The sequence below is a fragment of the Podarcis muralis genome, chromosome 3, assembly GCF_964188315.1.
Source record: "Podarcis muralis chromosome 3, rPodMur119.hap1.1, whole genome shotgun sequence".
Taxonomy (NCBI): Eukaryota; Metazoa; Chordata; class Lepidosauria; order Squamata; family Lacertidae; genus Podarcis; species Podarcis muralis.
Window position 1 is genome coordinate 91963051 of NC_135657.1, and position 17448 is coordinate 91980498.

At 44.8% G+C, this 17448-nt stretch overlaps 2 protein-coding genes across 2 annotated transcripts in view; one reads left to right on the forward strand and one right to left on the reverse strand.

The window, feature by feature from the left end:
- Positions 1-17448, forward strand: part of PDIA6 (protein disulfide isomerase family A member 6) — a 152396-nt gene that overhangs the window by 89834 nt on the left and 45114 nt on the right. The gene's annotated exons all lie outside the window — the stretch shown is intronic.
- KCNF1 (potassium voltage-gated channel modifier subfamily F member 1) lies at positions 5288-8482 on the reverse strand. The gene has a single exon (XM_028722533.2). The coding sequence runs from the start codon at positions 7621-7623 to the stop codon at positions 6160-6162; it is 1464 nt and encodes a 487-aa protein (XP_028578366.2). The 5' UTR covers positions 7624-8482; the 3' UTR covers positions 5288-6159.

The window sequence follows — 17448 nt, forward strand, 5'->3', positions numbered from 1 at the left end:
AATGACTTCTGCTTGCAGATGTCAATTTGAGCTATTTGCTCCGTTATTGCCCTTCTGTCACTGCACCTGCCTTTTGCTTGTGGTCTAAATTTGTAGCAGAGAGAGTAGAGATGGAATGCAAGGATAACTGGGGAAACTTGCCTGCACTGTTATGAATTTGAACCACTTGCCTCTTTCAATTGTAGGGATCTAGTGGGAGGGAGGCTTTAAGGGCACAGAGGAGGTGTGATCATACGACCCTTCGATTCCCAGGTCTGCATTTTAAGACAAAACAGTGTTTCAAACAGTATGCTGAAGAGGAAGGTGTTATGTACTGAAGTTCTCACCCTGGGCCAGCAGGGGGATACTGTAGATAGTTATGCAAATAAGGGATCGAAAGTGACATTCAGTGATTGGATAGTTTTAGAAAATTGTTACAGTTACGTTGTACTGGAGCTCTATATAAGCAGGCTGACTGAACCCTTCAGTTCAGTTCTGTTCTGGCCTCTGAATAAACAAGAGCTGTTTGAAGAATTGCTGTGTCGTCTGATAGGTTCACCCACAACTTAACAGAAGGGAAAGTAGATTAAAATACTGCTCACACCCACAGCATTTGTTTGAAGCACTGTTATATCACTTTTAACTGTCATGGAACCCCTCAAAGAAGCCTGGGAATTGTAGCTTGTAAAAGCTGCTGAGGATTTAAGGAGAACCTTAACAAACTGCAGATCCAAGGATTAACAGGGGGAAACCATGACAATATGAGTGCTTTAAAGGTAGGCTGTGAATGTGACCATAGTTTCGTACATCCTCACCCTGTACTTGCATCACATCACAACTGCTACACCTAGCTTCCTTTGTTATTCCATCCATCATGTATTTGACTTACCTTTGGGGGTTTTTCCCTCCAGGCAGCCACCATTCGTGTTAACCTGTAATTTTGCATTGTTCCAGAACATTCTGAGGGGGAAATAGTGGCCAGCGCACACAAAAAAATGTTGCCTGCCATCACCCACAGAATGCCCCAGAACAATGCAACATGGAGGTCATTCTTGGAGGGAAATGAAAACTATCAATGGGGGTTGCTTTTTTGTGTGTGGTGGCCGCCATTTTCTCTCAGAAAATTGTTTAGAATTATTCTTTCAGTTTAGATATGACAGGGCAAACATATTTCTCTCAGAATGTTTTGGAATAATGCCGCATCTGTTGTATTCCAAGAAGAGAAAATGGTGGGTACCACAAGACAATTGCCAGAGTCAGTTCCACTGCTGCCACCAAACCAGGCTATGGCAAAAAAAAAAAAAAAGGAGTGGTAGAAGAAGTTAAGATAAAGACACTTTTTAAAAGTGGGTAGTGAAAACGAATGTACTGAAAAGAAATGCACAGTGAAACAAATGTGATTATAACAAATGAATAGCAAAGCAAAACAAAAAAACATTGTATTCCTTTAAGATCTGAAGAGCCAATAATCAATGTGAAAAAAAGAGCACAAACCAGTATTCTTTCCTCAAGGAAACCAATCCTCCGTTGGGAGAGCCTGTGACTCTTAATCTGAGAGTTGTGGGTTTGAGCTTCACATTGGGCAAAAAGATTCCTGCATTGCAGGGGGTTAGACTAGATTACCCTTGTGGTCCCTTCCAACTTTGCAATTCTGTGTTTCCATTATCGGTTTTGCATACAGCATCCCTTGAGACTTTCATAGAATTGTAGAGTTAGAAAAGGATCCTGAGGATTCATCTAGTCCAACCCCCCGCAATGCAGTAATAGGCAGCTGTCCCATACAGGGATCGAACCTGCAGCCTTGGTGTTATCAGCGCCACGCTCTAACCAACTCAGCTATCCAGACTTTGCTCCATCTTTTTGTCCTGTCCTGGACCCAGACCCCCTGCAGGGTGGGGAAAAGGATGGCTTTCAAAGACTCTGGAGCTACTACTATCTCTGTTTCTAGAGAAGCAGTGTGCCTCTGAGCTACCTGCCTTCCTAATCTCTTTCCAAAGTGGCATAATTTACACATCCCTTCTTGCTCCAGGCTGTGTCTAACTAAAGAAATAATTACCATTAATAAAATGAGTCATTGCCATGTGGGATGTCATGTTTAATAAGAACTGTTGGGCCTAGAGACTGTAGCAGTGAGCATTTGACAGTTTTATTTAGCATCTCCCCACCACCTTTATATACTGTAATAAAGTTGGTCATAATTATTTGTCCCTATATGTGGCAGCCACACACTATGTGGAGCAGTGGTTAGATTGCTGTAAAGGTAAAGGGACCCCTGACCATTAGGTCCAGTCATGGCCGACTCTCGGGTTGCAGCACTCATCTTGCTTTATTGGCTGAGGGAGCTGACGTACAGCTTCCAGGTCATGTGGCCAGCATGACTAATCCGCTTCTGGCGAACCAGAGCAGCACACGGAAACGCCGTTTACCTTCCCGCTGGAGCGGTACCTATTTATCTACTTGCACTTTGGCGTGCTTTTGAACTGCTAGGTTGGCAGGAGCAGGGACCGAGCAACGGGAGCTCTCCCCATTGCAGGGATTCGAACCGCCGACCTTCTGATCGGCAAGTCCTAGGCTCTGTGGTTTAACCCACAGCACCGCCCATGTTCCTTGCTGTACTAGGGCTGAAATCCCCACTCAACCATGCAGCTCAAGGGTTGGGGGACGGCGGACCTTGGGTTTGCCATTCCAAAGGGGGGAACACTCATCTATGCCACCCTAAAATCTTTGGCGAAAGTGTGGGATAAAAACGTAATTAAAAACAGCCAAAATAAAACAATGGGTTTAAATATTACATCATGATTTGGGCATTTGTCCCTCTAATCGTTGCTTGTTTTATGCTGTGATAGTGAGGCCTAGTGTACAAATACAGGAGAACAGAAAATGATTGTTATGATAACAATTTTAATGAGATAACTTAGTTTGGTAGTGCAAGAGACTGTTAAACTCAGGGTCGTGGGTTTGAGGCTCATGTTGGGCATTGCAGGGGTTGGACTAGATGACCCTTGTGGTCCCTTCCAACTCTACAATTCTATGAATTCCAACTCTTTGGTCGCCATCACAGTGCCCAGCCTATGCGTAGTCTCCAGCTGTCATGATCCATTGGGGGGGGGATTCTGCTTGTGCAATGGAACTTTCCCCTTGAGGCTTGCCTCTCCCCCTCCAAAAAAATATCTTTCCCCAGCTCTCCAGAGCAGATTTAGGGAAGGTTTGGGTGCATGCAGGGCGAAGAGGAGGAGGAGGAGAAATTCCACTGCGCAAGCGAAAATCCCTCCACTGGTGGGATGCGTTAGTTGAAAACTGCCCCATAAATATGTAATTATATACAATAGAATAAACATATGGCCAGCGGGGGAGGGGGGCAGAGGAGTCACGGGTCTGCCAGTATGACTACAGTCTCCACTTTGTGCTCCAGAGGAAACATCCTGTTTCATCCCAAATAAATTTGTGCTCTGGGTTTTCTTTCAGAAACACTAAGGCAGAAACACTGAGGGCATAAGAGGCAAAAATTCTTAGTCTTACATACTCTGAAACTAAGCACTCTCAGGTACCCTCCAACACACTCGGGCGAAAAACGGGGATACAGTGGTACCTCAGGTTACATACGCTTCAGGTTACAGACTCCGCTAACCCAGAAATAGTGCTTCAGGTTAAGAACTTTGCTTCAGGATGAGAACAGAAATCGTGCTCTGGCGGTGCAGCAGCAGGAGGAGGCCCCATTAGCTAAACTGGTGCTTCAGGTTAAGAACAGTTTCAGGTTAAGAACGGACCTCCGGAACAAATTAAGTACTTAACCCGAGGTACCACTGTACCGTCTTCTGGGGCCATACTCCTGTGTGAATCATGTGACCCACGCAAGATCGTGGCACCGAAGGATGCACTTTTTTCAGGGTGAGATCACGGCACCCAACATGGCCGCGTGCTCTTGCACACAGAAAATAGGATGTCCCAGTTTTATCTGGACAGTAGAGGGCTATGGTTTCAGGCACAAGGCTGAAATGTGCCTCCTGTTCTAATTCAAAAACAAAGGTGTGCCTCAGCTCTCAGAAGTTTGGGAGATGTTGGTCTAGATCAGGGGTCAGCAACCTTTTTCTGCAGGGGGGCGGTCCACTGTCCCTCAGACCTTGTTGGGGGCTGGAATATTTGGGGGGGAATCCCCCCCCCATGACTCTCCCCTCCCTTCTCCACAGCACTGGATGAGCTCCGGTGGCTGCTTACCTGTGCCTTGTGAGCAGCAGGGGCTGGTGGCGGCGGTGGTGGGATGATGAGCAGCATGAAAGGGCTGGCTCTGGAGAGGGGCTGCTTAAAATGGCGCTCAGCCAACCGCGGCTCAACAAAGCCCAAACCCCTTCCTTCTCTAGGCAGGGCAGGGAGAAGCCAGGAGGAGGGAGGGAGGAGGTGCCGCCGCAGTGTGTGGGAGGGAGGGGGGGAATGGTGCAGCCCAAACGATCAGCATCCACAGGCCGGATCCAGAAGGTAATTGGACCGGATCCGGTCTCCGGGCCTTAGTTTGCCGACCAGTGGTCTAGATCCTCAGAAAGACTAACATGGCTACTTTGTGGGGGGAAAGTTCCAAGGAAATGTGAATGAGGTTATTCAAATAAGTGCTTTCAAACCCCCAGTTCCAAACAATTACATTGAAACCACAGAGACATTCTTCAGGTGAACACAATGCCATAACATGTTAAAGTGTGGTGGGAAGTGGTGCGCACATACATTTGCTGCCTTCTTTCTTATGCATGTGTTTTAAGGGCACCCAGTGCCCAATCCACTCCCACAATGATGAAAATGTTGATTAGGGTTGCTATATTTTCAAAAAGTGAAAGTCCGGACACAAAACTAGTTGAGCGTTTTTTTGGCCAAAGTTGTTGAGCTATTTTTATGGAAATTCAAGGCTGAATCCCAGCTATGTCCAGGAAATTCCAGACGTATGGCAACACACACATAATTTGGCATGGGTTTCTCCCCACCCATTTGGATTGGCAGGCTTTTATGCTTTTTGCCCCCTTGATGGTCCCCCACACACACATAGGGGGAAAGCCAACCAGTTGCATTTTGTACAGCAATTGCACCACTGCATTTGAGCCAGGAAGTTCTAAGCATCATAAAGCCATTCCAACGTAAAGCAGGGATAGCCTGGGCAGTTTAAAATCCTGTTGGTTTTCCAAGATGCTTTACTTAGCTGTCCAAATACATCACATCATAAATTGCCCAGTGATATACAGTGCTGTGCCGATGAAACACAGGACATCAGGCACACAAAATTCCTTTCCTCATCTTGAAAAAACATGTGCTGTGTTGCTGTACTAATAGTTGATCATTATAAGCAGAATATACATTGCAGTTACTTAATATTTATTTTGAAAGATTTAGAATGCTCACAGGTTTTGGTAAGTGTTCAGCTTTGGGATATATATATATAGTATGCAACTTCCCTGTGAAGAACTGAAGGAAGTTACTTAAAGAAAATCATGCCCACTGCATTTTAATCAAGACTTTTTTATTTGCTGTTATATTTCTATCATTAACACATTGGCTCTGCATCCTTTTCTCTTTCAAAAAATCTGGCTAGAGCGATAAACATTTTTCTCTATTAAAAACGAAGGTGGAATTCTCCAAACATTAAGGTTCAGAGGCTTCTTTACATTTGCTTTATCTCCCAGAGCACCATATCTCTCTAGTAGCATTTTGCTAGGCAGAACACGTGCTTTAAAGTGACAGTTCAGTTTAATTTTTCTTTCAAGCAGCACTTCCCAACTAGAGAAACATTTGACAGAACTTGCTCTTTCAGCATTGTTCTCTTCCCACCCCCCTTTATTATTATACACACATTTTTTTCTGACTCTGTAAGAATTTACATCCAAGTCGTGTTATATATACTGACTGGTATGCTTTTTTGACCCCTCTGAAATGTTTACAAAGGGATCTGAGTCAGGATGCAGTTCTTATATCTGGCCATACATTCATTGTGTTCTTCTGTTTTATAAACAATGGCTTACTAAGCTGAGATGGAGTTGTTGAGGTGTGTGTGTGTACACACACACACACACACATACATATATGTCTGCCTATGTATAAATATATGCACATGAAAAAGAGCGGCTGAGTCCCTTTTATTCTTATTTCAAGACGAGATTGTCACTTGTATTCCAGATTTCCACCGAATGGAGGCAAACTCACAGGCTACTTACAGCTCTGAAGTCTGGTTCGGTGGTGGTTATCTGACAGGAGGTGAATGACGGTGTCACTGTTGGAGAATCTGAGATGGCTGCTCCACCGGGGATCTTCCTGTTCTTTCTCCAGAAGAGATGCAGCTTCACATCTGGGGCTTCCACCTTTCTTGTTATCGCCTGCATTTAGCTCCATCAGTTCCAGTTCGTGCTTGGCAGCTGTCTCCAACACTCTCTGCTTGTTATAGTATCTGACAAAGTTATTAATGATCGGGTGGATCGGTAGTGCAATGGCTATGACCCCGCAAAGGAAACTGATGGCGGCGTTGAGCTTGCCCAATGTGGTCTTTGGGTAAATGTCCCCGTAACCCACCGTGGTCATGGTTATGATGGCCCACCAAAAGGACTGGGGGATGCTCTTAAACATCGTCTCGGGGTGGCTTTGCTCTACCGTATAACCGAGGGCAGAAAACACAAATATCCCAACAGCCAAATACATCAGGAGGAGCCCCAGCTCCTTAAAGCTTCTTTTAAGAGCGTAGGTCAAAGTCTGTAGACCCGAGGAGTGCCGTGCCAGCTTGAAAATCCTTGCGATCCTCATGATCCGAAGCGCTTGGATGGCTTGCTGCACGTTCGTTAGCTCCATCAGTTTGGCACCTAAGTGGGTCAATATCAGGCTGACATAGAAGGGAAGTATTGCGAATATGTCGACAGTGTTCATGAAAGAAAGAGCAAAGTGCAATTTGTTAGGGGATGAGATGAGTCTGAGGACGTACTCGAGAGTAAACCAGACTATGCAAGCTGTCTCAATCTTATCCAGCACTGGGTGCTCAACAGATTTTCCTTCAGAGTCCTCCACCTGCAGTTCTGGGATGGTCCCCACACACATCACTACCGATGAGGTTAGGATGAGTAGAAAAGACACAACTGCTATTACTCTAGCTGGGTACGAAGATTCTGGTTTTTCCATGAATTTCCAAATGTACTTTTGGCATTTTTTCCAGCTGTTTTCGGAGGTGTCCAGTCCCAAGTCGTCCAAAATCAGCTGGACCCTGCGGGCAATCTCTTCTAGCTCTTCCTTTTTTTCACTGAGATGAGTTTTGCAGCAGTCATCCAGGAATTTGAGATCCACTTTCCAAAATTCCATTTCGTTCTTAAAACAAATGGGACATATCCCTTTCTTCATGTGAACCTCCCCGAAATAATACAGATCAATTATGCATTTAAAAGCATCCGGATCTCTGTCGAAGTAAAATTCTCTCTTCCCAGGATCATAGTCATCGCAAAGTGAGAAAATGGTGTCATATCCCCCTGATAAACAGTTCACAAGCTCTGCTAGTCTCGTGTTTGGATACTGATTGAGATGGTCTCCATACAGCACCTGCCTCACCCCGCCGACATTGACGACAATCTCTGTTTCTTCGCTGTTCTCTGACCCGTCACTTTCCAGCTCTTGAAAACTAATGTCATCTGCCATTTTAACGTTATTGCCTTGTTTCCAACAGCCTTCTCCTCCCACAGGTTATTACGGGAGAAGCTTTGCGATAAATCAAGTCAGCTGTTCATTAGCAAAACCTTAAGTGGCAACGACTTTGAGCAGGACTAGGGGGAAAAATAGACTGCAAAAGGAAAACCTGCAGGCTGCGAAACCTTGCGAAGTCTGCAACAAGCTGCAGTGGGGAGGCAAGTCATCTGTCTGCTTGCGAGTGAGAGAGCGCGGTTGTTTGACTAGCAGCGATTGCTCCAATAGATTTCAACGAGGAGTGGGGGAGAGAGAGAGAGACAGACAGGGAGACAGAGGAACACTTAAGGAAACTCACCTATTGCTGTTTTCAGCTTTTCTTTATTTCCTGAAATGGCATTGATTTGCCATCGGAGATTCTGGTTCCTACAGTAAGTCCCTTATGCCTAAATAACAAAAAAGTGAACGAAACAGTTCGGAGAGAGAAAGAGAGGGGAAAAAGAGACAAGTCCCACCAGACGCTTTTGTGATGTCTTGGCTTCAGAGAGGCTCACAGAGGGAATTCTGTTGTGTGTCTTTTGGTACAAAGGTATTCTGGAGTTTTTCAGCAGCTCCCTCACACAAGGGCTTGAAGTGTGCGAGGGATAAAGTTGTGCTTGTTATCCCCCTTGCTGTTTACAAGCACAATAGGACTTCCAGGCTGCCGTCAAGTGCTTTCCAAACTCTACCCTCTTCTGGTGAAATGCAGTAAAAACAGGAGCAGTACTGCAAGGTGGGGATTAAATACCATTGATGGGTGTCTAGGGATGTACAGTGCGGTTTCCTTTTTTGCATGTTTATTATTGGGTCAGGGGTACATATTCTTGAACATTCAAGGAAAGAAGCATTTATATGTAATGTGTTTAAGGACCATAGAATATATCTGGGGGAGAAAAGTTGGTAATGCATTAAGGACAGACTTTTTTCTTTCTTTTGAAGAGGCATTTACATCATGGGATGCCAAAATGTTGTTGCTTCCTCCTTTTTACCGGCACCAGTCCTTTCTCTCTGAAGAAGAAACTACGTCCGGCTCAAGCCAACTAGGTGGAGGAACAGATTCATTTCAGTGCAAGAGTAGAAGTTATGAGGCATTCTGTTCTTAGCTACAGTGAGAATTTGGCAGTGGGCAAGTTTTCAGGTGACAGCAGCCACGAAATTAAAAGACGCCTGCTTCTTGGGAGAAGGGCAATGACAGGCCTAGACAGCATCTTGAGAAGTAGAGACGTCACCTTGCCAACAAAGGTCCGTATAGTTAAAGCCATGGTTTTCCCAGTAGTGATGTATGGAAGTGAGAGCTGGACCATAAAGAAGGCTGATCGCTGAAGAATTGATGCTTTTGAATTATGGTGCTGGAGAAGACTCTTGAGAGTCCCATGGACTGCAAGAAGATCAAACGCATCCATTCTTAAGGAAATCAGCCCTGAGTGCTCACTGGAAGGACAGATCGTGAAGCTGAGGCTCCAGTACTTTGGCCACCTCATGAGAAGAGAAGACTCCCTGGAGAAGACACTGATGCTGGGAAAGATGGAGGGCACAAGGAGAAGGGGGCGACAGAGGACGAGATGGTTGGATAGTGTTTTCGAGGTTACCAGCATGAGTTTGACCAAACTGCGGGAGGTAGTGGAGGACAGAGGTGCCTGGCGTGCTCTGGTCCATGGGGTCACGAAGAGTCGGACACGACTAAACGACTAAACAACAACAACAAGTTTTCAGAACAACCTTCCACCATGTGAGCGCAGTTGAGTTTCCGCCTTTGGGTTGTTGCGACCCTTGCAGAGATCAGTTACACTAATGGTTAATTTTTTTCTATATCAAACTGAATTCATATTTTGCTGTCTCTTACAATACCTCAACCAAGTGGGCAATTTTACCAGTCCTTGACAGGGATCTTGCTTTGAGGTTTTTGGTTTGGTTTGGTTCTTTGTTTTTACACAATCAAGCTATGTATAAGTTTTATGAAATAAATAAAATGAATGAATGTATGTCACAACAGAACTTGGGCGCCGATAGCTGGTCCAAGACACACCGAGCAAAAATTCAGCTGCAGAAGTTTTCATGCTTTCACGGGAAACAGCACTTCCTCTGTTTGTTGTGCTCTCCAAGTTATTTCACGCAGGGTACATGAAAGGCTCATAATAACACAGTGGGTTTTAATCATTCCCTTTGTGATGTTAAATGAGCCTGTTTTGCTAAATTCTGGGGCTTGTTTTCAATGACCAGTCAAGAGAGCCACACAAATAAATTGCTTGCAGTTGGTGGTTAAAACAACAACATCCTCTGCTCCAGGCCAGTGTGCTTTCAACCCGCTAGGTAAACAAACAAAAAAGAAGCCAAAGCAACCACATTTTTCAGGCATGTTGGCCCTATAGTTTGGGCATCCTTAATAGCATGGTATAATTTGGTTGCTCATTTTTATTATGCCATTACGCACCCCAAATTCAAATGGCAGTTGCAGAGGGAATCCAGGACCACAGTCGGACAAAGGGTTATATCCCACCTTCCCTCCCTGCCATGGGCCTGATCTGGTCTGGAGGCCTCTGCTCCTGCTATTCACTATTTAAAAAATCAAAAATCTGGCCATTCCTAATTGTGTGAAGGATGTGATGCCTAGTTTGCTCTGAGTCAGTCCCAGAGATGCACCAGGGCCAACTTGCCCTAAAAAAAAGGTGGCTCACATGGTTGATCTACTCAAGTGTAGCTTGGAGACTGCTAACTCACACAAGCCTGTGGCAATCTCTCTTGAAGGCCTCCCATTTCTGTGCTCCACATGTGAATGAGGCAGGCATGTTTTATCTCATCTGGTTTTGCCCCCAGTTTGATGCAGTGCTTCTGCTTGGAAATAAGAAGGTGTTTGCACTGTGGGCCGGAGAAGTGTTAGCAGCAGGGCATGCCAGGCTGCGGAGACCCCAGAAGCAGTCCAGGGGTGGTCCATGCTGATGCTGGACTGACCTGCCTTCCTGCCAACCTAGCAGTTCAAAATATTGGCGTGAGTAGATAAATAAGTACCGCTGTGGCGGGAAAGTAAACAGTGTTTCCGTGCGCTCTGGCTTCCATCACGGTGTCCCGTTGTGCCAGAAGCGGTTTGGCCATGCTGGCCACATGACCCGGAAAGCTGTCTGCTGACAAACGCCAGCTCCCTCAGCTTGAAAGCGAGATGAGTGCCACACCCCATAGTCAAATTTGACTGAACTTAACTGTCCAGGGATGCGGGTGGTGCTGTGGGTTAAACCACAGAGCCTAGGACTTGCCGATCAGAAGGTCCGCGGTTCGACTCCCCGTGACGAGGTGAGCTCCTGTTGCTTGGTCCCTGCTCCTGCCAACCTAGCAGTTCGAAAGCACGTCAAAGTGCAAGTAGATAAATAGGTACCGCTCCGGCGGGAAGGTAAATGGCGTTTCCGTGTGCTGCTCTGGTTCGCCAGAAGCGGCTTAGTCATGCTGGCCACATGACCCGGAAGCTGTCTGTGGACAAAATGCTGGCTCCCTCGGCCTATAGAGTGAGATGAGCGCGCAACCCCAGAGTCTGTCACGACTGGACCTAATGGTCAGGGGTCCCTTTACCTTTACCTAACTGTCCAGGGGTCCTTTACTCCCTCTGCAATGGCCTTCCCTCCCCACTGTAAATGTCTTCCCTTTTTAAAAAGCCCATGGCCTACAGAAAGCTCTTCTGATTCCTATCTGACATGTTAATGATAGATGGTTCTAAAATAACCACGCAAAAGGTTTTGCTGGGCTAATTTAAGCATATAAGCTCATTCGAAGGAATGCTGAATGCATGACAGATGTAACACGTTTGCAAAGTCCAGTGGATGTTGAGGAGCTGCACTTGATAAGCCAAGAAGCGATATTTGCAAAGTCAACATTCTAAGTGTGACCAGTTAAAATCAACACATTGTAAATTCTTCACACCAATGCAAAGTCTCCCTTGCCATTTGTGCAATGAGCATGCAGTGTCCCACTAGCAAACTTGCTTTCAAACTTCTTTTAAAGCACATGGCTTCCCCCAAAGAATCTTGGGAACTGTAGTGTTTTCCCCCCAAGGGTGGTGAGAATTGTTGCTCTGTGGGGGTAAAATACAGTCCCTGGGATTCTTTGTGGGGAAGCTGTTTGCTATAAATGCATGGCATGGATGTGACCTGAATTAGGAGTTAATTATCACATAACACAAGCCAAGTTCAATACAGTTTGTATTTTCTGTGTCACTTATTCATTTATTTATTCATTCCCCTGCCTTCAATTTCTCTGCAAAGTCTCTGAGGACATTGGCATAACAAGGTACCAAAACAAAAAACTAAAGCAATGCTGTGCCCACGCACACATAATTTTCCTTGCACAGGAGAGATCCAACCCCCCTTTCCTCTTTTTTTATATCAAATTTACCAGTGTGGGGGACTGAAAAAATGTAAAAGAAAAAGCTAGACTGCTGGATAATTACTGTCACTTGTGGGATGCTCTGAACAAAATAATTAATTATGGCATGGTCCTATAAATAATTCCATAAATCAAGCAAAAAGCAAGGCATGAAACATATGGTGCATACTTCCTAAAACATTTCTGCATCTTACTCATACCATTAAATGTACAATTTCATCTGGAAGTACCAGTTATTTGCAAAGATACATAGCTATAGGTAGAAATAGATGTATAAAGAAAATGTGCTGTAATTATGGATTTTTTAAAAAAAGGTTCTTTTTTCTTCCCCAGGGCAAATTAATCTTCTTCTTGGCAGATATATATTATTCTGTCTGTCAATCTAATAATTTTCCTCACTTTTCATCCAGAGCATTCATACATGGTCCCTCTCACTTTATCCTCACAAGATCCCTGTGGGGTAAATAAGGTTGAGACAAACAGGCAAGGTTGCCCAGTAAGCTTTGTGTCAATCAGGGATCTTATTTCCTCCTTTGACTTCCACCCAAGAATTCTGGGTAAACTAGTTTGCCCCTCAGAGTTACAATCCCCAGTACCCTTAAACTACCATTCCCAGAATTCTTTGAGGTATGTCATGTGCTTTAAATATGTGGTGTGTATACAGCCAGAATGCACATAATGTACAGTCATACCTCTTGTTACGTTCCCTTCATGTTGCGGATTTTCGGGTTGCAAACGCGGCATACCCGGATGTGTATACTTCCGGGTTTTGCTGCACGCGCAGAGGCATTCAGCGCACTTCGCACATGCACAGAAGCTCTCTATCGCGCTCCGCGCTTGCACAGAAGTCCCGCTCTAGTTGCAGACTTTTCGGGGTGCGAATAGCACCCCGGAACAGATCGTGTCCGCAACTAGAGGTACCACTGTATATTACAGTGGTACCTTGGGTTAAGAACTTAATTCATTCCGGAGGTCCGTTCTTAACCTGAAACTGTTCTTAACCTGAGGTACCACTTTAGCTAATGGGGCCTCCCGCTGCCACCGCACCGCCAGAGCACGATTTCTGTTCTCATCCTGAAGCAAAGTTCTTAACCCGAGGTACTATTTCTGGGTTAGCGGACTCTGTAACCTGAAGCGTCTGTAACCTGAAGCGTCTGAAACCTGAGGTACCACTGTATTGTGTGCAGAAGGCCTGCCGCTATATATTGTTCCTATGTTTTTAATTGTTAGTTGGTTATATATATATATATTCATTACATTATATGTATTTATTCACATACATTTCTAGAAAGAATTTTAAGTCGGTTGCTGCATTTCTCACATAGGCTGAATTTCCTCCAGCTTCAGGGTTAGTTTCCTCATAACACTTTAAATCCAAAGTACTGGACCAAAAATATCACACATTAGCAGGCAGCACAAGTTCCTTTATGTATGCGCCTTAAGGTTTCTCTGATTTCATGGCATTTCATATGCAATTGGCCATGGCTAGTGGAGGGAATAATTATAATCCCAGAATAGACAAACCTGAAGCACTTTGTAGAGCACAACTAGCATTTTAAAACCAAAGCTTTAGAATTACTGATTCAGTGTTTGCTAGCCAAATGAGAATTGACATCCAATCCTGAGCTGTCAGTATCATTCTTCAGGAAATAAACAAAATTAAAATGGACTCACTGTCTTGAGACTGGGTTTTGTAACAAAGGCAGGTGCTGGTTGATAATTTGCCACCCAGGGTAGTTATCAGAATTGTAGAGTTGGAAGGGGTCTTGAGGGTCATCTAGTCCAACCCCATGCAATGCAGGAATCTTTCACCCAACGTGGGGTTCGAACCCCCAACCCTGGAGTTAAACAGTGGGCAAAACCAGATAGAGACAGAGAGCTGCAGTCAGATATCCTGACATTTATGTTCTTCTTTAAAAATTACTGGGGAAAGGGATTGGAATCAGGGTAGTGGAATTGGGGGAGGGGATGTGCTTGGGGGGCGCTATTAGGGACAGGGCTTGTGTGAGTGACCCCACCCCTCTACAACCCTTTTACCCTCATGAGACACTGGGGAAGTTACCGGTAAGTTGATTACAAAAAAAAAGTACTATCAACCAGAAAGTTCCAGTTCATCCCTCCCCAGCAAACTTGACGTAGCTGACGTTTCTGAATTTTTGTTTGGCCTGAGCTGCGTGCCTTGAGATTTCAGTTTCTGAGGTTTGTAACCCCCAACTTTGTACTTGTTAACAATCTACTTCCATTTTGCTGGGTTTGCTGTTGTCCCTCCGATAACAAAACAGCACTCCATGATGGTCGTGGTGAAATGGAATTTCATTTCGAAAGGACTGAATGCAATCAGGGCAGCAAACGACCCAACCTCGCATCCTCACCAATGTGGTGGCTTGGTCTTGTCATTGCCACGTGGTGGGCGAGGCTTTTGCAATAGCAACCTGGCAGTTGCTGCTTACATCTGCAGAGGCAGTTTCAGTGTGGCTCCACAGGACGCCGCAATGCACGGGGTGCCAAAACAATACTGTAGAACGAAGCGTGAGAGGCGGCAAAGGAGGCACCGAATTTTAGCGTCGCCCAGGCACCACTGAAATTTGAGAGCCTGAATGCCACCACTGAGGTCTGTAGAAGTTTTACTACAAAGCTCAGATTTCACATGTTAAGGTTCTTCATGGGCCGTGAAAAATATAGGCAGGCGTTCGAAGCAAAATCTTGTTTTATTATAACAACTTTAGAGCAAACAAGTATTTAGAGGGAGACCCAGCCTGTGGAAACAAGTTGTCAGCAGATCCTGAGACAGAACTACTTCAGCTATTGATATGGTGAAACTAATAGGGAACCTGGACTGTATTTCTAAACATGACACGTGTAAACTTAACTGGGGAGCATGAACTGAAGAGCACTTTGATGCCCGTGTTCCTACCTGTCAACCTCTCATAGAATCATAGAGTTGGAATAGACCACAAGGGCCATCGAGTCCAACCCCCTGCCAAGCAGGAAACACCATCAGAGCACTCCTGACATATGGTTGTCAAGCCTCTGCTTAAAGACCTCCAAAGAAGGAGACTCCACCACACTCCTTGGCAGCAAATTCCACTGTCGAACAGCTCTTACTGTCAGGAAGTTCTTCCTAATGTTTAGGTGGAATCTTCTTTCTTGTAGTTTGGATCCATTGCTCCGTGTCCGCTTCTCTGGAGCAGCAGAAAACAACCTTTCTCCCTCCTCTATATGACATCCTTTTATATATTTGAACATGGCTATCATATCACCCCTTAACCTCCTCTTCTCCAGGCTAAACATGCCCAGCTCCCTTAGCCGTTCCTCATAAGGCATCGTTTCCAGGCCTTTGACCATTTTGGTTGCCCTCCTCTGGACACTTCTCAAGAAGCATCTGGTGGGCTACGTACTATGGAACAGGATGTTGGACTAGATAGGCTCTGATCCATCAGGGCTCTCCTTTTGTCCTTTTTACTGCTGAATAATGTACACCATTCACATGTCAGTTGCAGCCACGTGATATTATTGAGGATTTTGGTGGTGGATACCCCTGACAATTTATAGCAGCTGATGGAAAGTGTCATGATGAGCCCAAAGACCTACTGACTTGGGCTGATGCGAATTAAATTTCAGAACATCTGGAGGGCACAAGTTTGGCAAAGGCTACTTTGCTACTAATTGGACCACCTGCAGTTTTATTTTTGCCTTTTAACGTTCCCTTTGCTGCCGCCTTTCTCTCCATTAACATTTTGCCCCATCAAGCGGATATCCTATCTACAGGCCGGCAATTTCTGCTAATGAATACATAGTGTTTGATGATTTTCCTCTGTTTTACCATGAAGCAATTACGAATGTCATCATTAGAAGATTAATTCAACAAACAAAAGCATCTCTAGCCGTGCCCTAGGCAGATGCTGGAAATTTACTCTCTTGGGAAACGTAAAGTTGATGTTCTGTGTGACGTGATGGTTGATACGAAAGAGCTGTCTATCTTCAGATAAGTATCTAATTAGGCAGAGCTGTTATTTGCCGACATCTCCCCCGAGGCCATGTTCGCAACCATGCAGCAAGGAGATAGTGCTACTGACCGAAGGCTGGTTTGCGAGAATGTCCACGTGGACCCATGCTAGATGGTTGCACTTGAGTGCTGTAACATTTATGTTTGCTCCAAGAGGCCTTTTCAAGCCCAGCCATACCTTATGGGATGACTTGTAGGCGCTGCCATATTTGGCTTCCTTGTTTGCCTGGATGGGAGGATGCAGAGATGTATGTGTGTGTCTATGTAGAAATGCTTGACATTTGTGGTGCTGGAACACAGTCTTCAGTACAAAGGTAAACATCACATCCATTGCTCCACCCACTTTCGTTTCTGGCCCCGCCCACTGCTCCTAGCATGCAGTCCCTAGAAGATTCTCCAAGGAGGGAATGTGGGTCTCAGAAGTGCTATTTTTTTCTAGAAAAAAGAGGTGCCAGAACTCACCGAGAACGCCTCCCTTGTTCCCTTATAATGGCAGTGGCATCCACCTGAGAGGTGCCAGAACTGAGTTTCAGCGAGTTCTGACTGGGGGGGGGGGGGGAGCCCTGGTTGGTGAAGAAAATTCCCACTCCCTTTATTAGAGTATGACTCTGCTGCTGCTCAGAGTCCTTCAAAGGTAAAAAAAAAAAGTGGATATTAAGGGAATTATTGTAATATTTTGAAATGCAGTTTGATGATAAGGATTCATTCGATCTGGAAGCATGAGAAGTTAGCTAAAAAACAATAATAATTGATAATTAGGCACAACATTTGATTATTGGATAATTTGTATAATTTGGAATATATCATTAGGTTTGATTGGAAATTTTTAATATTTTCTTTTTAAAAAAAAGAGAGAGAGAGTGGATATAGGAAACAGCTCTTTACATTACCTTGCAAACAACCCTCTTCAAAAAAGAGAGAGCGAGAGAGAGCAGGGTGCTTACTTCTCCATAGGGTGATTTCCCATTTCTCTCAAAAAGGACTGAAAGCAGTATGTGACTCTCACATACTATCAGCCAAGTCAGGGATAGTCTCAGGCCTGACTAAACATGACACCAATAACATTTTTTAAAACTTAAATTACCAGGTGTTGCAGGGGTAGTCAAAAGCACTGTGGCACATAGGGCAGGAAGGGTTGAGCTGTGATCTTTGTAAAAAAAAAAATCATTGCCACCATGCCACAGATAGCATGGAGGAGACTGCTGTGCCAGGACAGGGGGAATTTATAGTGGTACCTCTGGTTAAGTACTTAATTTATTCTGGAGGTCCGTTCTTAACCTGAAACTGTTCTTAACCTGAAGCACCATTTTAGCTAATGGGGCCTCCTGCTGCTGCTGTGCCACCAGAGCATGATTTCTGTTCTCATCCTGAAGCAAAGTTCTTAACCCAAGGTACTATTTCTGGGTTAGTGGAGTCTGTAACCTGAA